General features: G+C 34.2%; 1 protein-coding gene across 1 annotated transcript; it reads right to left on the bottom strand.

The window, feature by feature from the left end:
• Positions 1-7,350: 7,350 nt before the first annotated feature.
• On the bottom strand, positions 7,351-9,437 carry LOC112284038 (uncharacterized). Its single transcript, XM_024523537.3, has 2 exons — positions 8,684-9,437; positions 7,351-8,560 (listed from the first exon to the last, which is right to left on the bottom strand). Exons 1-2 carry the CDS (start codon positions 9,105-9,107, stop codon positions 7,917-7,919), a joined length of 1,068 nt encoding a protein of 355 aa, XP_024379305.1. The 5' UTR covers positions 9,108-9,437; the 3' UTR covers positions 7,351-7,916.
• Positions 9,438-23,293: the final 13,856 nt, after the last annotated feature.

Here is a 23,293-nt window from a genome sequence, read left to right as displayed (position 1 = left end):
TGAATTTGAGAAGCTCAACTATGTGGAAATATGTGAGCATTATTGTTAGCTTCCTTCCTGAGAGAATTCATCTTTTTGGGCGGAACTCGACCTGGGGCAGAGTCAGCAGGGAATGGTGTTTCGTACACTGGTCAACCTCACTCTCATGGGCAAACTTTGTAACGACGAATAAATCGTCATGTTTGCGAAAAAAAACACACACATACACTCGGGGATCGTGTCATGTTGCAACGAAAGTTTGGATATTCACGACAGCGACCAAGGTTCCCTCGGATCGACCTGAGTAGCCTACAGAATAGGCTCATTGTTGCTGGGGAGGAAGCTTATGGACGGAATTAGAGGAGCAATTCAACCAGCCGTGAAAAGTCCTGAAGCAAGCTGCTGTGTTCAGGAAAAGCTGAGGAGAGCTGGTCACCAAGCTTGGAGAGAGGAATCCTGAAGGAGAGGAGTTGATGTGAATGTTGTTGTATAAACTAGACTCATCATGCATCTAGTTTGCAATTTGAGCTGCAGAAGGGCTTCGCATCAGACAATGAAAAGCTGGATGTTAAGAGATGAGACAGACGCAGAAAGCCTTCGGATCACAAGCAGATTGCAGTGTGTTCAATGCAGAGTGCATATTTTTGGCTCTAGAATCACAGAAATTGCTTTAGCCTTCGCTAAAATTCAATTTTCACACTCATTTTGGTTGTGAACTGGTCAATACTTGGCAACCACATCGTTATAGAGCTTGCTTGTAACTTTGACGTCGAAGTCCAGTCTCACGTTACAATTTACAACATTTTCCTTCGAATAAACCAGTTCTAAGAGGTTTAATTTTTGATAATTTGTATGTAAAAAATGAATGAAATCAACAAAGAGAGATTTCTAGCTCCTGGTGAGGTGTTTAATTATTGGGCATATCAGTATACAGATGTATCGAATTGTAAGTTCAGAGTGGGAGAATATGTAGCATTCTCGTTGACTTAAACATTCCGTAATTAGCATAAAAACGACTTAATGAGTTTGATGTCCAACAAATCTTAGTTTTTTATTAATACTTGATCACATATAAAAAAAATTAATTATAATTAATTTTGAGCCAGCATATATATGGAATGTTCACAAAGAATACCGACATGTTTAGCAAATGTTGTATTTAAAAACTTAATTTTTGTATATATTTTACACATTTTTATTATTTTATGAGGTTGGTTTTTGGAAGGTGATTGATTTTTTAAATATAGTTAAAAAAAATTTAATGCATATTTCAGCTTATAGATAAATTTGTATATATATATATATATATATATATATATTTAACGACATACCACATTAGTTGGGCCTAAATAAACCAAATATTAATTGTAATTTCTTTTTCTGAAATTAATTTTCGATTCAAAAAGATGAATGTCCAGTCCAAAGGAAGATTTCTTGTAAGATCATGGGCTTTAGTGTTGCAAGCTATTATGAATAAAAGTACTAAGATTGTTGATAACAAAAGTTCGAATAAATCTTTGAAATTTCATAAGTTTCATATTTTGATAAAAAAAATCATATGTCTAGATAGATAGATAGATAATTGAAGTTGGGCATTTTCTTTTTTCAAATTAATTAGTACCCAATTCGTTTTATTCAATCAAAAAAGTATAAATACATAAAATTCATAAATCATATTGATATTTTAAAAAATAAAATAAAATAAAATAAAATAAATAAATTTTTAGGTGAAGAATCCTTCTGGTCTACAATTATTATTAAGAATACAAAAATAAATGAACACATTTTCAAAACTGTATTTAATATATATATATATATATATATATATATATTCGTAAAAAAATCATGATTTTTTTAAAATAATAAATAAATAAAATTCTAGCCATTTTTGTGGAAAACTAACAAAGAGAAATTATATATATATATATATATATATATATTTGCTCACACACAATGTCTAAATATAAACATAATTTAAATTTCCTTACATGAGATTGGACTATTAATGATGTCTTTATAAGACACTCTACAAGTTTTCTGAAACTAAGAATTCAAAAGCAGCCATCACAAAACACCAAAAACAACCACATTTAACAAATAAGAACAAACAAAAATTCAAAAATTCAAAAATTCTTTAGACAAACAATATCTTCTTGAGACAAAAAGCAACATTGTGAGATTGATTATTTCACACATGTCATGTCCACCTTGCATGGAGAAGCACTCACTAATCATTTTGCCTTGGAAGTATTGTCCTCCTATGATGCCCCCTATCAATAAAACCCCCACTTTTAGAGCCCATCCCCAACCCTATTCTACCATGATGGGGTTCATTCATTCATTCATTCATTCATTCAAAGTTAAGAAGAAGGGAAACAAAGCTTTGTTTTCCGGAGGCCAAGCGGGTGAGACCCACTTCATGAACCACTTTCCGAGGATCCCCTGCGAGCCCGGATTCAGGGCACGGAAGCGATGAACGCCTTCCACATCAATCGATCGATCGATCCACCTCGTAATCTTCTCCCTGTCGATTGTCGCATCGTCGTAAGCAATGAAGGAAGCGAAGCGTGGATCCATTCGTCGGGGGCCACCCAGGTCAAGCACCAATCTAGACCGCCACACGTTCGCACCCTGCGATCCTTCCACTCTCGCCCCCTTCGTCTAGAATCGGGGACTCCAGGTGGGTTTTTGATTCGGGTTCTGCTGCGTGTTTCCTCGGGATTACCTCGCGAGATTTTACTAGACGCCCGGCTTTGCGCTGATCGATGCGGAGAGGTCCGCGTGCTTCCACTGCGTCTGCTTCTTCTTCTTCTTCGTCATCGTCGTCGTCATCGTCATCGTATGCACTGTTTCGCACATGGACTCCCTCGCATTGCGATCTCGAACACATCGCCCCCGCAGCCTTTCGATGTTATTAAACGTGGGGAAAAAGCGAAGTAGGGGAAGGGGGGGAGGTGGGGGGGTTGGATTCTTCATGCGGAGCTGCGATTTTATCCTCCGGAGGATGCGTCCGAACGCGCCGCTGCTGGCTAAATGGAGTGCGGCATTCAACGCTCCGTGATCGCCAACTCGGTGTTGAATGCTCAGCACATCCCGGACTGCAATTGCACCACAATACAGCCTTGAATCTCTCTCTTTATATTGGTATATATATGTATATATATATATATATATATATACATCGAGAGAGAGAGAGGCTAACTTACCGACAGAATCATTAAGCAGTGAAAACTTGTGTTATTTCGCACAGATCATTCTAACTCATGCTGCTCTTGTGAATTCTAAGTAGTAAGAAGACTTCGTTGTATCTCTTAATCTTTGTTGTATATACAAATTCACCTTATCTTATGCAACGTAACACTTATTCTTGCTAGAGTAGCATTGTCACATCAATCCACCACTTTTATATTAGTAATGATTGTGCCCACGATAATATATATATATATATATATATATATATAATTCAACATATTTTTCTTGCAAAATTTTAAAATATATAGAGAGAGTTATTTTAAATGATAAATATCATAATGATTGCCAGTTTGATTTCACATTTTCAGTTAATGCATCACAACTTAAAACAAAATAAAAAAGAAGTGAAAAAAAAAAAAAAAAAAAAAAACTACATTGTTGTGTAAAATTTGATCTATGTCTTCATCTCTTCTTGATTGTATCTACTTCTAATTACAAAATATCTCTTCTTCTTTTTTTGTATCAATTAAATATAAGACCATACAAAATATTAACAAGAACTCTAATCATTGATCTATCCTTCCAAATCAAATACTTGACTAATTAACTAATTGTAATTGCTATATTCTATGATAAGAAAGACTTATTTTCATCTAATTCAATATTTTATAATTCAATATTAAAAAAATTAAACATCAAATATTTTTCTAATATTTTAACAAGAATTTTTGATAATCATTATATTATCAAACCACAAACTTGTGCAACATAAATTTAAATTCTTCATTCAACTTTAAAATAAACTAATTTTATAAAGTCTAATTAATAAAATATATATAAAGAGAACTACTCATGTATATAATATTAAAAAAGGGATATATTTTGTACATAATCTAATAATCTAAAATATGAAAAATCAGTTTAGAACTTAGACCAATATAGGTTCATTTTAAAAAGATCTCAAATTAGGTAGATCAAATAAATAATAGTGTTAAAAACAATCTCCATGTCAAAAAATTAAATCATTTTGCAATGAAATATCATAAACATTAAATATACATAAAGTGAATTAGATAGTTTGTTTATTTTAAGAAAAATGCTATATATACATATACCTACATACACATAAAAGTATATATGTTCACATATTTTGTTTTTTTAAGTATTTTTAAAAAACGAAAAAATCCATATTTTATTACTATAAAAAGACACGCACATTATATATATATATATATATATATATATATATATATTTTACTTCTATGTGTTATTAATTGAATGATAACTACATCCTAACAGAGGTGTCTATAAACATAGTTTATTGTAAGTTATACTGATATAACAATTTTTTTGGTTTCTTAGTATCATTATATAAATTAAGGTTTGAATATATAACCTCATGGTGAAAAATATAAATTATAAAGTTATTATGGATGGTAAATTATTTAGTAGTAATATCACCAAGTATAATTAGATTATTGAAAGGGTTCTTATCTTAGGTTCTTAAATATGAAAATTTAAAATAGTAAAATAATGAAATCTCACATCTAATCTTTATGAAGTTAAATATTTGTGTAAAAAGGTCTGAAATTTGAAAATATATATTAAATAAGATTAATGAAAACATAGATGTTTATTACACACTAGTCTTTTGCATGCCCACCATTGATGAGGTTGCGAAAATTTGACAATTCTAAAAGTTACACAGTAGAATTAGCATAGTTTTTAACACTAAAAAAATTATTCAAAAATGTGAATGTTTAATTTATCAAAAGAAAATTATTTCAAAACAATCAGATAAAACGTGCAAGTTTTTATATAAAAACTACAATACTCATAACGTCAATTTCTTTTTTTAAATATCTGATATACATTATGTTACACGTTAATATTAACACAGTATGAATTTATTGAAAAATTAGTATACAAATCATCTTATTCATATAATGTATACATTAATATGTTTAAGCTTTATTAAATAAAATATTATTTAGGTGGCTTTATTATTGATATGTGTGTTAACATGTATATATATATATATATATTGATGGTGTGAGCATCACAAAAGTTCACAAGATTCTACTATGAGCACAAACCAGTCACTCAAAAAGCACTCATCATCAAATCAACCTTAATTTAAAAGGAAATAAAGTAACTTTTATTTCTTAAAACTGGTAGCATTCATTCTGATTATATACATGTACATTGAAGAAGATATATATATATATATATATATATATATATATATATTGGCGATTCTTAAAGCGAATAGTAAAGAAATAAAGTGATATCAGAGAAGTAATAGTCAAATGTCTAATGTCAAAGTGTATATGTGCATACAGACCCAAAAGAGGGTATCCAATACAAAAAGCAGAACAAAGACGGATAAACTGCTGGCAACTTTGCAACAATTGCCGCACAGTTCGTAGCTGAGTCAAGCGGGTGAAGAGGAGGAGGAAGAACAACAACCCATGCTAAAATAGACCAAAAGCATCTCAATTACTGGAGATTGAATTGTGTACATTTGCATCCTGATGTGTACTGTTGTGTCCCCCTCTGGGTTTAAAGATGCAACATGCACAGCTACGGTCTAGATTAGATTGCGATGTAGCTGGGCGGCAAGTTTTGTCGCCTAGTCCCATGCCACATCGTCTTTATTAGCAACGCCACCAAAGGACATGGCCCACCAAGTGACCAGACAGGAATCATGAGTATCATTCATCACAAGGAGGACCATATCTTAAAAGGAAAAAAGCAGGAAACAGAAGACAAAACTTAGCAGGTCGAAAAGGCAGAGAGAGAGAGAGAGAGAGAGAGAGCGCGAGAGAGTGAGGCGTTGGTGCTCGGTGGATGTTGTAGGAAATGTGTCCTCATACCTGCCTATGCTCCGAACCAACCAGGAGATCTAAAACAAAAAAAACATGAAACAAAACGAAAAAAAGTGAAAGGGGAGAGTTGTACATCTAAAGCTTCATATCCTTCGGTATGCTAAAGTTGCGAGGTGTCAGCTTCCCATGCAAGTCCGGTTTCGAATGCGTATGTTTTCATTGTATTCGACTGATGCACGGGCAGAGTCTGCTTCGTTATTTTTCCTTTGGAATCTGCGATGATGATCTATGGATGATTTCGCAGAAGATCGTCTTTGGACATTGATGGTATGCATATCACTAAATTGTAACAGTGACAGTGTTGGAAGGCGTGCACAAGGGGGCCATAGATCTTCAGTACTTGGCAGCCAGAGTGTCTCGAGGACAGCGTAGTGTGGCTGCACTAGGTCTCGCCAAGTGCTTGATGTCTGAAATGTGTTGTAGTAGTAGAGGAGATATCGTTAGCGTCTCAATTTTTTTGTGTTGACTTTAATCTCTACATGGTACTCGGGCTTCAACCTTCCTGAGCACAAGACGCGCCTTGTCGTCACCCATTGAGGCTGGATGATATGGTTGATTGGTATTCCTAGGTGGGGTGCAATCGAGACATGAAAAACTACCCATTAAAAGGGCATTTGTGGAACCTGCACGCACAAGCGTGAGAACGATGAAACCTGGATGCAATCTGTGAATCACAAGCGGCTTCAGAATGTAGATCGGTGTGCCAAAATCTGTGGAGTTACAAGGATATAAGCTAGTCGCAGGAGAGCTCTTTTATCACAGCAATGAGACTACACGCAGAAACTGTCGACTGTGCTGTTCGTTTGGAGAATGAACGCAAACCTCAGAAATGGCATTTTGTATGACTAATATCATTGTGATCCGACTCCCGAGCAAAATCGAGTATAATTTCTAACAACGACTCAATATGCGACGTGATGTGTAACTCAGGATTCATTACATTCATTCTGAGACACAAACTAGGCACCAACCAAAAAACCGTGACACGTCTGGCGCAAGGGCAAGCCGGCTTTTAGCCACTACTTAAATGATGCAGCTCAAAAGTACTTGCCCAGCACACTCGGCAGTAACATTCAACTCCCTTAGAACTGTCCAACGGCTCATTCGTTGTAACGTGATGCAGTGGTGAACGTTGTACATCCAGTGTAAGGAACACATTTCTCGAACCGCAGCATCACATTTACCCCGCTTTCTCCGGAAATGCGCACCCAAAGATGGAGAGCTAAATCTCGATGAAAGTACTCACCAATGAACATGACTGCAGAAATGAGACTGGTGGACTGCGAGTATGTGCTTGCAAAAGAGTGTACTTCCGGTCAGTGGCATGCTGTAATTGCAATCGTAAACGTGATTATGTTACAACACGAGATGTGACCCGCCATCTTGAAGAAGACCCATCTCTGAATACCCTATCTCTCTTTCTGTTTGGACGTATCCTTATCTCAACGTCGAGATGAGCCCAACTCTACCCTGATAACGAAACACTTGGCATCGTCGTGTAGACCTCTACACTCCCGGTCAAAAACTAAGTTGTAAACTTGTCGTTGACGTGACGCTCCCGCTACAAGCAACACATAACTTCCGCGCTGAAGTCCAATAACTACCTACCCGTGTCAATGTTGGTTAGTATCCTAACCTTCTGTGCCTACAATGTACAGGGCTCTACAAGCTGATGTCGGACTACCCCTCACAGTCATGGTACACTCTTCTAAAACCTAAAGCATCATGTTTATCCGTTGGCTCCCCTCCTTCAAGAGATAGATACACCACCAAAAATTTTGAGGCATTGGCACGAAACCTCTGTTACAAAGCGCCAGCCTCCGAAGCATCGCAGATATAACGAATTCAAACTTGAGATTATGTCATCATGAAGGTGTGGATGTTCTCCAGAGCAACCATGTTTCCCTCCGACGACGCAGAGTATGCTCCAGCGTATTGTTGGAGTGGGCGCTGGCGTTGATACGGCGCCTGTAGCCCGAAGTAGCCCGAGTGAACGGGGCTAGAAGGTAAGTCAAGAAAAGATTGAGACCAGCTCTGGGTACCTGCTGAGAGATCAGGTAGAGTAGTCATGAGACTAGAGGAAAGGTAGCTCGATGATGGGACAGAAGAGTTTGTGTAGAAGTTCCCATACGGATTGACCAATTCTTGTTGCGTTTGGGGTCGGGCGAAACTCTTCGGCAACCCAGCCGAAACTGGCTTGACAAGTGCCGGGTTCGTGTCGTCGGTGTAGAAATTATAGGAATTATCTTTTGGAAATGAAAACATCGGCTCCGACTTGACTGTGTGGGAATTGAACGTGCTGCTGACGAGTGTTGTAGGGAAATCAAACGGAGAGAACATGGGGTCGCTGTTGTCGAATTCGAAGGGAGAGTCTAAGGGACTCCTTGGCGAGTTGGACTGCTTGATACCTACCTCACCTTCGCAAGAATCAGAGACTTGAACAGCAGATTCATCAGAGACTGAGGACGAGCCACAGTTGGTAGTAGTTGACGATCCTGACCCTGAACTCGCAACAAGATCAACAAAATCCTCAGTTAGAACCGATTCCTTCCAAGTGAGACTTACTGACCTGAATTGGCGTGCACTTAATGAAACAAACAAAGGATAGTAGAGCTAGTGCACACCTTGTCGCTCGAGACTAGCTGAATCTGTGGACTGTACTCCGCCACAAGGTTCACAAGATTTATGATCCTTGCGGGTGCCAGAGTTTTCCTTGTTAGAGGTCTTCTTAAATCGCAACCTGGTATCACTGGAACCTGTGAGTTTCTGGACAAGCGACATGAAGTCATCCGGCTGGGTGTGGATCACCTTTGGCGAATACGTATGAATAATGATCGGGGGACGGTACTGTATCTGCGGGAGTGGCGACGGCGGCTTCCTGATCCGGTGAGAATCCTTGCTTACTTTCAACGAAGGGTTACTACTGCCATTCACCTGCTTCCTCAACCCAAACCGAAACCCTGAGTCCTTCATAGAAAGAGCCACCTTTTCGGCCAAATCGTTCTCTGTCTTGGCGACAGTGCTGCGCACCGAGGTTGGCGGACTCATCCTGGGCTACTCTTACTACTACCACTACTCTCTCTCTCTCTCTCTCTCTCTCTCCTTCAATGCACACTTGATCCCCACCCGTGAAACTCGTCACACGCTGTTATTGCAGACGGACACTCCACATTATCGCCTCGGCGCCCTGCTTCCGACAGTCGCAAACTAAATTTGAAAATAAACAGTCTAGAGAACACTGCATGCACAAGCGCAAAAGAACTAGATAAAGGGGGGGGGGGTGTTTGGCAACTTAAATGCGCAGGAGGACTGACGTAAAGAGCAAATGGAGAGGAGGAGGGATGGAGGGAAGGAATGAAGGAAGAGCGAAACTGGGACATCAAAAGCAATTGGTTGGTGATGAGGGAGGGAGTGGTTTTAATGGAAGTTTGGACAAGATGCTCCCACTAAGAAAAAAACCCACCTTTCGCGAGGAATCTTATGCTATCGGTGTAGGTAGCGTGAATGGGGACACTGGCAATTCTGAGGGGTATTATTTGTTTATTACCAGAAACAACCCTCCCGTATCCGTAACTATTTCAAGCTATTAATACTTGTTCAGCTATTCATAGTTTAACCACATTGCCACATCGGGTTCCGCAGCTTCTTGCTGGTGTTCCAACTGGCGTTTTGACTGTCAACTTCCCTTTGCGGTTCAGTAATAACCCCTCCCTCCGATAAGGTCCTTGTTAAAATCTCTAAACCATCCTCATACAGTTATGTTTTACTTAACGGTAAGATGTTTCGGCATTGACCAGGAGATGACCGGTACCCAGAAGGTGCAGGCAAACTGCCAGGCGGAGATTGCAGCGACTTTGGGTGGATATCAATGGAGTCATGATTCTGCACACCTGTGACTTTGCTTCGAACCCAAATAAGGATAGTAATGGCATTGTCCGTGGTAACTCCGTTGGGGGGGGGGAGTTGACCTAGTTACAGGTGCTGCATCGTCGTAATCGTGAAATCATAGCATGAGTTGTGGTGGCCCTGATGTCACTGACAAGCGCTGTCCCTTGCTGCCGCTAATCAGTGTGCAGAGTTAGGACTTGATTTTGAGTTTATTTGTAACATTTCCAAATCCAGATGGCGGAGCATTGCAGATGCGCGTGCTTGACATTCATCATCAAGCTTTTCGTGGATGAGAAGCGGTCTAATTTACCAAATATTTGGTAATGATGCTTGCAGCATCAATCAACACATGGAAACCAAGGATATTATTTTATTTTGTTTTCTTAACAAATGGTCCAAGATATTTCGACCAAGTTTGAATCATTGAGCTTGTGTGTCTACTCTTTCTTCGCTTTTCTTCTTTCGACTTATTTTCGAAAAAAATCTCGGAAATCATAGAAGATATATGTAAATATATTTTGATTGTGCCGAGTTTGTTTTAACTATGAATAAACTGACCATTTACTTTTTACTATCTAGAGAAAATGGTACGTGTATCCAACACTTACAATATAGCTGAAGTATTTACTTCAAAAAGTATGTGTTTTGTACTCTTTATAATATTAATAGCCATGTTGAAAGTGGGGTTTCAAGTCATCTGCCATTAACTGTAGCATATTCGTGGATTGGTTGAGTAATTTGGTGTCAAAAAAGACAAAAAGTCAAAAAAGAAAAGATTTAAAGAAACAAAAGCATATATCTATCATGTTCATGTCCTTTTATGTTTACTCTTTTATGTGTTTATTGTTTGGCATTGTAAAGTTGCGATGCCTTCGATAACAACAATAGATGCGCATGATTTTTTTTGTTTACTTGTTTGTTTATTTATTTTTTTTGTAAATGTAAGAGAATGCAGAAAAGTTTCCATTTGACTTCGTGATTATGGGCTGTAATACATCGCACCCTTTATAACTAATCCAAAACCATCATGAAAATTTGAAGAAGATATCCACGTTACATAGGCTTTACATCATGTAGGTTTTTCTTTTTCTCCTCCGGAATTCACGAAACCGTCGCAGAATAACCACATCTACATCATGATTTTGTTTGAAGAAAAAGAATAAATAAACAAAAAAAAAATTACACATATAAACATGTAGAGGTAAGTTAACCATACTGACATTCTCTTTATGCTCGTTATAATTACATACAAATCTATGAGTCTTAGACAGAATTTTTCATCTGTTTATTAGCAACAGGAATAATAATGCGCAGAATAAGGATTTCGAAATTAGTTTACAACGTGAATGAGGACCAGGATAACTTTGAAATGTGAGCGGAGTGCTCGACGCAAATTTCAAACCAGCCTTTAGAAATGAGATCCATCTGCCGATCCTCCTGGAACCAGCGATGCTCACGAGACAATGTCTCCATCAAATGTTCTCGCCCTTATTCGGTGCCATCCCGAATTGTCAAGGACCACCCATCTGACAAAATCTGTGCCGACCAGCTGCCGAACAGTCACCAGCTGCAACCGCTGATCTACCTTAACCTCTCTCCACCTTTAGTCTAGGTTTGCACACAAATAAAGTCTGCACAGGGAATGAATCAAGTAACAGAAACAGAAGCTGAAAACTGTTGTCAAGATTCCAGGCCCAACAGAAACCAGTTGCAATGAAAAGATTAGGCTGGATGGGCGAAGGGGAAAAGGGACATCGCCTGGCGGGAAGTGGGGGGAAAGCCGGGGAGACACGCAATAATCGAAGGTTTGGCTCACTGCGAAATGTTCGATCACGTGGAAAGCTGATCGATGCGTGTATCTTTTTAAGCTATTGTAAGGCCGACACACCAGAGGCGACACTCTGGCATCCGGCTAGGTGCCATGCTTTGCTTTGTGTATCAGAAACCAGACTGCTTCTTCCTCTCCCGGTTGCACGCTCCGAGGCGATTTAGAATCATGTCGTGTTGATGCGGAATGTGGATTCCTAGGGAGCCGCACCAGGTGATGTCGAGGCTCCCGTTTGGGCCTTGGATGACTTTCTGGTTGAGTGATCCCTGTTTTGCACGGCTTCTCGCTCCCAACTTGGAGTGGGAGATGCGTTTATTCCCCCAACTTCTGAGGATGTCTTTCACAACATGTGGAGTGTTGAAACGTCAGAGATTTTGTGTCGATCCCAGTGGTTTTTTGGTGTGGGTGCACGGAACATGCCGCATCAACATGATATGACGACCACGTGAAGAGGAAGGGAATGATGCGAAGCACAGGTACACACATTCCACTTGTTGGAATAGCTGGTATAGACTATTCAAAATCGAGAGCTGGGACACTAGTGCCCACTCGTCACTGAGTGACGAACACCCAGATTTACATATGAACTGGCACGCAGGTTTGCTGCAGTAAGTGAAGAAAATTCAGTGCCACAACAGTTCCCATTCCCTCGTGGTAATCCTGGGTTGCCTCATCATTGGTATTCACGGACAACATGGACCTCAAATCGTTGGAAACTGTGCGTTAGAATAGCCTCATCCTATCTAGCATTTTTGAGGCATTTCACAACGAAAGTAACTGAGTGAAAGTGAGTAAAAGAAAAATGAGAAGGAAAAAGGGAGAGGGGAAAAATAAATACAATACTTTGAAAAATTACAAACTGATCACGTAGAGACAACCACCGAGATAACAACCATCGACTACCTCCAGATTCGTCAACAGTCGTGCGTACGTATCGATCGCTTCTGGGAGGATTCTATAATAAGATGCCATACCAAGAGCCAAATCCTGCATCGAAACCAGTGGGAACAAGTTGAAGTAGATCTTGTGTTATTTTAGCGTACAATTGAGGCACTTCGATTTGATCCGAATGTTTATTATTAGTCATTTGGATCTAATTACCTACAGTATCAAATTTGGATGGAAGAAGGTTTTGCAAAGTCTGCATATTGTTTGGACTTTAATTGGAAAAATGGTAGCATAAATTTTGACATTACTAAGGATAATGTGTTTATTAATCCAAGAGTTTAGGAAGGGAGAAATTTTTACATAGCTCATATATCATTTTGGAGTTATTAATACATGATTGGTACATGTTTTGATTGAGATTTATACATTATACAAACTTTGTGCCCTAGAAAAATCATAATCAATGTTGCACAAATATAGGAAATGTTCTACAATCTTAATAAAACTGGGATTAAATCACTGTTATCATTTATAAATTATCAACTAGTTCTAACATTTAAAAATCCATATAAATTTTCTTTCGTGAAATAAACAGCATTTGCAAAAGATATCCCTCCAAATTTTAAATAATTTAACAAAATATAGTAAATACTCAGAGACTTATGCTCATAATTTAGATATAGTAAAACAATAAAGCCGCAGAAAACTAATTTGACTTTGTTGAGCACGGAAAAACGTTGAAGGAAATCACTTGAGATAAAATAGAAAAACAACACAACTACTCCCAAACATTTTTTTAAAAATTATTATTCCTTTATTTATAAAATATTATGATATAAATAGATCTCAATCGTTTTAGAGTAGTACTGGGTTAAAAGTGAATATAAAAAAATCAATCAAAATTACAGAGTTCTACAACAAAAAACAAAAATATGACTCTTTACTTTAGAAGAATCAAAATAACAACTTACACACATACAGTAGATAGGCTGAAATGGTATTCTTTCAATCCATGCCCTACAATTGAGGTGATGTAGGCACAGAAAGCAGTTGTTGGTACTACTCACACTAATCAATGCATCCACTTTCTGTCAAGAACAAAAATAAACAAATAAACAATTAGTTAGTGGGAGCCGCCCAGAGTGCAACAATAACGAGGGTTGCAGAGGCAACAGAGCGTTTTACCTGCCGCCTCCTCGCAGGCCCTGGTTTGCGAGCTCAGGAATTCACCATGAAGCGAAAGGCGCATCATCCGAGCTAGAAAGAGGGAAATGGAAAACCATAAACAAATCACATGTCTGGAATTCAGACCCCTCTCTAAACATAGCTGCTCTGTAGAGTGTGCAGAGGAATGGCCCGAGCGCCGCCTTCGGAACTGCAATGGTCGGTCTGATAATCCGGGGCGCCCTGAAAGAGCATTACAGTGGGGCCAGCAGCTCTGGGCTGCTGCTGCAGTGTCTTTCTCAGCCTACTGTGCGGAGCGGAGCTTTTAGGGCCATCCTCACCACATTTTTCCTTGACCCGCCGCAGGCAGCAACAGCAGTTGAAGTAGCATCAACCAGCATCTGGCCCCAAATAGCCCTCAAGCACATTATCTCTCTTGCCTCCTTCCTTTCTCATTATCGTCATCACCACCACCACCACTACCTCCAGCCTTCGGATTCATCTTGCACTCACAGCAAGCGTCACTCCAGCCTTGCAATATTACAACAACATCCAACTACTACTATTTCTCTTCTCGTCTCTTCTCGTCTCTATTCTCTTCGCATGCCAGCTTCATCCCACGCCGTTCACTTCGTTTTTTTGTTTTGTTTTGTTTTTCCCCGCTCCTTCTCGACTTCTCCACCACCCTCCAGTTTGTGTCGATGTTCGTGCGCATCTCAGACTAGAAGCTTGAATGTGGGAGTGGGTGATGCTCATTCCAGATTTGGCAAACTTGTCTGTTTTCTTTGTTTTATTTTTTGATATGTGCATGTGAAAATATACGCACACACAGTCTTATATATATATATATATGCACTAATAAAGGTGATTGAAGTTTGACGGTCGTTTCTACTGCAAGTAAAAATGGCAAGCGTGGGTCACTTATTGAGCTCTTCGAAGTGCAGAAGCCAGCATTTGGCAAATTTTTCAACTTGTATAAGTTACGAATAACTTTTGACGGAGTTGAATTAAAATGGATGATTGATGTACAATGGATAAACAAGAGTTTTTGTTTTTATTTTTATTTTTTTCCAAAATGATTACCAACTCTATATATTTTTGAAAGAAAAAACCATATTAAATCTTGAAATAAATATGGATATGTGAAGTGTGAAGGGCAAATGGAGCCCTAGAGGGATGCTTCAAGAGTTTTGTTTGTGCAGAATGAAAATTTGCAACTGGCTACACGGAATAAGTAAAGTTTATATATAATGTGATATTTTGTCTAATGACCAACAAATACTGTTATTTAAGATTGCTTATTAGGTGGATCCATTCAATTTTTAGGCTCAGAAATGTAATAAAAAAATAAATCAAAGTATTTAATATAAGAATTTTGTAAAGTGATAGTATGAACAATTAATATAAACAAGCTCATGTTAAAGAACTTAATTATTTTATTTTAGATCTTTTATTTTAATTATAATTAAAAAAATACATTTGAATATTAATGTGCATGTATGGGCATGCATATATATATATATATATATATATATAGTAAAGGCTATCAATAAAATTAATGAAATATATTTTTTAAATTTTATATATGTATTTTTTTTACAAACTTTTGAAAGATTAAGGTAAAGAGGAATTTCCACCAAATAATGTAGATAGTCATATATATTATAATAAAAAATTGAGATGAATTTTTTCGTAAATATAGTTTTTAAAATATTTTAAATTTATTTTTATATTAAAATATTGAAATGATAAAATATTAAACAATAAAATATCTCTTTATAGACTTTATTGTTATAAGATTGTTTTTGAGAATCTAAATTAGAAAAAAATCAAAGTAAAAACTAAAGCATTAATATCTTATAGAAATACATTAAGTATTTTTAAAATATGCTCTAATTTGAAGATATGCTACAAATATAATAATTCAAGCTAGAATTTTATTAAAATATTTTAAAGCTTAAATAGAATATTTATATTAAAAATACGACTTAAATTTTTTATATAATGTGATTTTCACTAACATAAATAATTTAATTTAAAGCTACATATTTTATTTTTATCTAAATAATAATAATATATATTTTTATCTAAATAATCATAATTTCTTCTTATAGGCATTTAAAAATCTATTTTTCTTAAAATAAAATAAAAATAAAAATTTATATTATATTGTATTATAAATAAATATTTTATTTAAAAATATATTATAATTAAAATAAAATTATATTTTTATAATAAAATTAATTTATGATTATAATTTATTATAATTACTATTATAGTTATTTCTATGATTAATAGTAATAATTGGTTTTATAAATTAAAAATGTAAGTAATTTCAAATATTAGTGATTATTAATAATTTATATTTAAAAGACGACATATTTTTATTAGCTATCATTACATTAATATTATTCATTTATATATATTATAAAATAATTTTAATATTACATCTTCTAATAAGTAAAGAACACATAAACTTTGCAAATAATAACTTAATTATTGATAAAAATAAAATATAATTTTATATTAATTTAAAAAAAAATAAGTAAAATAAATTAATATATTTTAAATATAATGTATTAGATTTTCCTTATTATGTAAACAAATACTACCACATACAACACATTGAGTAGTACAAACCAATCATGTAATATGTAATTTAAACCAAATACAAAGATACATCTAATACACTCTTAAGTGCCCTTTCAGTTGATTAGGAGCTCTTTTAGTCAACTAAGACTACAAAACATACATCATTAAAGATGAACGTCACAATGATGTGATAACCAAATTGTACTCCTCTAAACTAGTGTTGTAGCAACTAGACCATTGATGTGCATGACACATACAATAGAAGAAATCTTTAATCCTTATCAAGAGATGAGACATAGCTAAAAGACTTATAACAAGGACAAATCCAATCTCTTGATGGAAGAATCGAAAGAAGTGGTGTCAAACATGCTATATGCCACTAATATTGGCATTGATCATACAAAAGCATGGTAGCAATCCTTTTCTTCTCACCACATACTAAACAAGGAAGATCAATTGATACAACTGTAAATTCAGGATATATAGAGTCATCGATAGGAAAATAATAAACAACATAATTCTTTGAAAGCTCTTGACATTCTTGACTATTTTTGCCTTCTAATAATAAAATACTATTAAGCAATATATTCTTTATACATAAAATTATACACCTTGCTTTAATATCAAGTGTTATAGATACCTCACGTTACAAATACACATAATTTTTTTTAAAAATCTTTACAATTAGAGTTGATAAGCTCTACTACAAATGCAAGTATATCGTAAAGTATGACAATGATGAGCAATAGATAAATTCTCCATAGCTATAGGCATAGCTTATTTAAAAAACTTTGTTCAATTATATAGACATTAAATTCAAACATCAAGATCATCTAGGACTATAAATAGAACTATCTTTTCATGTATTGAGCTAGGTAGAATTGGCTTCTATCCATACAATAATTAATAAGAATTATAAGATGTCAAAGATGATTGTGTATTGAAGCAATAACCTATCACAATTCATAGCAACATAAAGTTCCAATCACGATGGTTGCCATGAAGTAATCCATACTTTCATAATCCATGTTTAATAGTCTAATTAACTTGCTCAACTAAGCTATCTATTTTAAGATGATTTTTAGACATGATATGATGATTTATCAAAGCTTTAGTACATAAAGCTTCAAAACTTCTAAAAAACTCTCTTCTTTGAATAATTGAAATTTCAATAGGGATTCCAAAACGTGCTAATATTTGATAAAAAAAAAAACTATAGTTGTCAATTCTAAATAATTTTGTGGTAAAGCCACAAGTTCAATCTACTTGCTAAAATATTTTTATCATCACTAACATATACTTAGTTCCACGTGGGATAACAACAAGTGTTCCAACAAAGTCCAAAGACCAATGATAACATAAATTCATAATATGTAACAACTTCAATTAAGATGATAAGGTGCTAAAGCTTGATTCAACTTAATTACATACTTCATACTAAGAAAAATATGTGGTTACTTGTTGATATATATCACTCCACCAATATTGATTATACAACATAAAATACATCTTACACACTTTAAAATCTCAAATTTCTTCATGTATTTGGTATATTAAGGATGTTCTTTGATTTAGCTTAGGAACTATGTATCTAATTTTATCAAACCACACACAAAATAATAAATTATTTTCCTAAAAAAATCTTATTATTCAATGATTAATCTTATCTCTTTTTAAATCAAAGATAGCTAAAAATAATGTTCATTGTTGAAACTTGTACAAGACTATAAGATATTTCCATTTATTATTAATTATTTGATTCTTATCCAATTTCTCATCTAAATTCTAATCAAGAACTATGGTTGTAGAACCTGATATTAAAAACAAGTATGTAGCTCCACATTTTCATGTTGTGGTTTGGCTACCATGTGAAAATAATGTGTTTATATATTTAATGTATAATTTATTTAGCAATATGATGAGAGCTATGTTACTGGATTTTAGTTGGTTGTAGAGTGTGGTTAAATTATTATTTTAAAAGGAAGTTATTTAGGATAACTATTAGAATTTGTATAACTTTATTTTCTTTTGATAGTGACTTTTGAAGTTGGTTTTATTGGTAGTAACTTTATACATTTAGAGTTGCCTTTGTTAGACATTGGTGGTCCTTGAAGTTTTATTTTGATTCTTTTAGTTGATATTTAAGACATATAATATATAAATCTTATATGGAAGGAGATTGAAGAGGGATTTTGGTAGCAAAAAAAGTAGTTAGGGCATCCATATGAATGAATGGAGATAGATGATATAAATCTCTATTCCTATTGGTCAAAAATCATGACCAATGGGCTTCAAGGAGGCTGCCTAAGGCCATATTAGGGATTGGGTTAATCTTTTGGGAGGACATTCGAACTTCTAAGGCTAAAATTGGCAAGTTCAGGCTTTTGGCTATGGTTTTGGTACAAATTTTGAATCATTTGGAGTTTTTATGAAAGAGATATAGGCGCTCAAAGTCAAGGTGTTGGTTTTTATATCTATTGTCACTTTTTTGAGTATAATGCATCCATACAAAAAGCAATAAAGGATCGGAAACTAAGATTGGAGAGAAATTTTTTGTGGCTATAATTTAAGCATATTTTTTGATGGATTCTAAGTTGGAATAAAGGAGATACTAGAAGTTGAAGCCAACACTTCAAATCTAAGGATAGTAAGTAATCTGATTTACTAGTAGTTGTGTTTTGAGCTATATCTTGTGTAATTTGATAAGATGTTGGCTAATTTTTTTTAGAATGTGTGTAATTATGTTAATGAAATTTTGGTAAAAATTTTATAGCATTTGGATTTTGGATTTTTAGATATAAGAAAAATAGTTTTTGGATGCTTATAGATTAGGATTTAGAGTACTTTCTAGGGTTTCAAAGATGCCAAAAGATTGGTAATAGATTTATAGTTCATTTTTTTATAGTAAAGATTAAGGATAGAATCTATGTTGAATAAAAATTTGAAAAAAACTAGACGATTGGATCAAGAGATATGAATTTCCAAAGTTTATGGTAAAAACATACTTTGCGAAAAGAAACTATTTTGAAGGATTTTATTATAATTTGAGCTTTTGTCTAAGATAAAGGAATTTTTGGGAGCTATGACATCATATATAAGCCAAAGCTAAACTCTCTATAGCTAGGTATCTAGTGTATTCTCAAATTGCAAATCATGCTATATGACAGCTAGTAAACTGGACTTGAAATAATTGGGATAGAGAGTTTTGAAGAAATATTTTGATTTTATTATGGCTAGAAAATAAAGAAGTGGTAGTAGAAACTACAATGGAACATCACCATTGCAGCTTGATTCTGCTATAGCTCAAAAGTTTCAAGTATTTACTTTTTATATGTAGTAACAACAAATAGTGGATCATAAGGAGGTAATGGCTACTAAAGCCTTACAATCTGTTTTTAGTTTATTGGATCAGTTTAATGAAAGAAATATCTCAAAGTATTTGAAATATTATTCTTCAAAGATAAAACTTAATAAAATACCAAAAAAAGAAATGATCTTAATATTTAAGCTTGTAGTTGTACTGGAGTTATGAGAGCATATATAAGAGATTATTTAAAATCATGGAAAAAAATGGAAGGATTTTATTCCTCACCTATAAGAAGAATATTCTTTAGAGGATGTTGAAAGGATAACAAAAAAATCATTCATGGAGTAGATTAATAAATCCAATAAGAAATTAGTTGTAATAGAGTTATTTTGGGAATTTAAAAGACAATTTCTTCAATTATCTCGAGTGAAAAAACTTACTCTTAAAAATGATAAGGTAGAGCTATTCCTTCAATCGGTCAACAATGAATTACAAATAGAATTGGAATTATTGTTGGAAGATATTACAAAAGATAATAGACTCACAAGTGACTAGAAGAAGGTATTTGAAGCAGTAGGTATACTTGCTAAAAGAGAATATCAAAGAAGTAAGGTAGTGATAAGGCAAGAAACTAAACCTCCATTAATTATAATATCTTGTAAGCAACTACCAAAACCCGCTATACTCATATCCGATGTTCCAAATCCTATGTCTATAATTGTACAAAAAAAAGATGCAATTGAAGAGTTAGTGAAAGGAATGAAAGTCTTATAAATCAAATTGGCAAAGCTAGAGGAGAAAGGAGGAATATTTGAGATCAAACTTGCATCAAAGTAAGGATATATATATATAGAGATGTATTTGGTATGATAGTATTGAGCATCTTCATAAGAAATGTTGAGATTTTGCTGATATTTTGCAACAAAGAATAATTTTATGGAAAGATGGAAAAATTGCATTGCGAGATATAGATGAGTTTTTCAAAATCAATTTTGGAAAGGGATAGATGAAGAAGGTTTTGGAAGAACATTTATTTCAACAAACTATGGCATCAAAAGAGGCTACTACCTATAATATTGAGATTATAAGACAGAAAGAGAATATTTTTGACAAGTATGTAGATACAAGAGATCTATAGAATCATGCTATTATCAACATAGATAAGAAAAAAACAATAAGAGAAGAATTGCTCAAAAAAGCTACAGTGATCAAGAATGCTACAAGATAGGATGATTCTATTGATGTCATATTTGTACATGCTTATTTGGCTAAATTCCAATATGAAGCTTTGGTGGATGTAAAAAGAAATAGAAGTATAATAGATGAAAATCATGAGGAGCCAAATAACAAAAGAAGGTCTCACAAGAATGAAAAAAAAAAAAAAAACAAAATAAGAAAATACTTATATTATAGGATAGTAGACCATCAAAAATTAGACCATCAACATCACACCCTTAGAATGCACTACTATCAAAGAAAAAATGAAAAAAAAGAATGGAAGCTGATAAATATAAAGAAAAGAATAAGCTTGTTTCTTACAAGTTATAATGAAACATTGAAGTAACTACATATTTAAAAGGAGTGCTAGAAGAAAGGGTGTTGAATACCAAAATTGAATTTAATTTGCGAGAAATTTTAGGCATTACAAAGAAAGAATTTCATGATGTCATTATTGACATTATTAAATGAAAAAAGAAATTGATAGAGGAATTTATAATATCTAATGCCTTAGATACAATATTGAAGGAAGAAGAAGAAGTTCAGTTGGTTGAATGTTGTATCAATAAAAAGCTTCAATTTTCTTTGGATGAAGAGAAGATTGATAACAAAGGCCCTATTTACTATATTAGGGATTATTGGGCTAGAGCCACCATAGAAACCTTGGTGAAGATGAAGGACTTGATAGATCCAGTAATTGCTCTTATTGATCATAGATATGAAATTAATACTATGTCAAAAGAAATTTACAAATGCGAAAGGTGGCATATTGTCATTGAACATAGTTGGATGATTTGGACAGCAAATAATTCACGAAGAGACCTCTATGGTGCTTGTCCTAATATAAAAGTGAAAATTAGAGATGTAACTACTAAACAAAATTTCTTTATTCAAGACACTACTTCATATCCAATAATTCTTAAAAAACCATATATTACAATTGTGAAAATAGAAACTAAGGTGTTAAATGATGGATTGGCATGTGCCCGTATCAAAAGCTTGGATGGCAAGAGAGCAGTATAGTTCTTAACTATACTTGCTAACTATGAACGCAATCAGGATTATCTTCAGAATAGTTTATTATCAAGGATCAATGAAGAATTTAAAGATTATTGCAAAGTACTAATATAGAATGGGAATTTAGTAGTACATCAAAGAAGGTATTCTTGCATGGATAAAAAAGTATCTTTTATACAAGTGTTGTAAAATTATCTAGAAATGAATTTGCTGTACATATACAACCTAATGGCTTACAAAAATGGGAGCAAAAGAGTGTGTAAAAATTTGGAAAAAGATCTAAAAAGAGTAGGTTTGCTTGATAAAGATGATAAGATAGTAAGTATATATATAGTAACAAGTTTAAAAGATTTTTATAAAGAAATATGCTAAAAAAATAAGGACAAAATTAATAAGCAGTGTTGATTAAGGCAACAAGAATTTCATGAAGATATTAGAGAATACATAGATTCTTTACAAATGAAGGAGAAGAAGAAGACATGGATCATGAAAAAGACAATGTTGAAAAAGTGGTATGACCCCAACTACAACTTTAATTCTTCTTGGTGCACATTGGAGGATGTACATGTTTGGAAGGGGTGGATGTCATATTGTGGTTTGGCTACTATGTGAAAATAGTGTGTTTATATATTTAATATACGATATACTAGAGAACTTGATGAGAGCCATGTTAGTAGATTTTTATTAGTTATAGGATGTAGATAGATTACTACCTCAAAAAGATGTTGTTTAAAATGACTTCTATTAGAATTTATATAACTTTTTTTTTTGATAGTGACTTTTGAAGTTGATCTTATTAGTAGTAAATTTTAAACATTTAGAGTCATCTTTGCTAGATATTGGTGGCTTTTGAAGTTTTATTTTGGTTCTTTTATTTGATGTTTAAGGCATATAATATATAAATCTTATATGGAAAGGGATTGAAGAGAGGTTTTGGTAGCAAAAAAGGTAGTTAGAATACTTATATGAATGAATGGAGATATATGATATAAATCTCCATTCCTATTGGTCAAAAATCATGACCAATGGACTTCAAGGAGGCTGTCCAAGGCCATATTAGGAATTAGGGTTAGTCTTTTGAGAGGGCATTTAAACATCAAAGGCTAGGATCGACAAGCTCAGATTTTTGGCTATGGTTTTGGTACAAATTTTGAGTCATTTGGAGTTTTTATAAAGGCAATATGGGGACTCAAAATCAAGGTATTGGTTTTGTACCTACTATCACTCTTTTGGATATAATGCATGCATACTGAAAGCAATAAAAGATTGGCCACTAAGGTTGGAAAAAATACTTTCTTAACTAAACTTTATAGATATTGAATGATAAATTCT

The sequence above is a fragment of the Physcomitrium patens genome, chromosome 6, assembly GCF_059467195.1.
Source record: "Physcomitrium patens ecotype Gransden chromosome 6, ASM5946719v1, whole genome shotgun sequence".
Classification (NCBI taxonomy): Eukaryota; Viridiplantae; Streptophyta; class Bryopsida; order Funariales; family Funariaceae; genus Physcomitrium; species Physcomitrium patens.
This window is presented reverse-complemented; position numbering and strand designations above follow the sequence as displayed.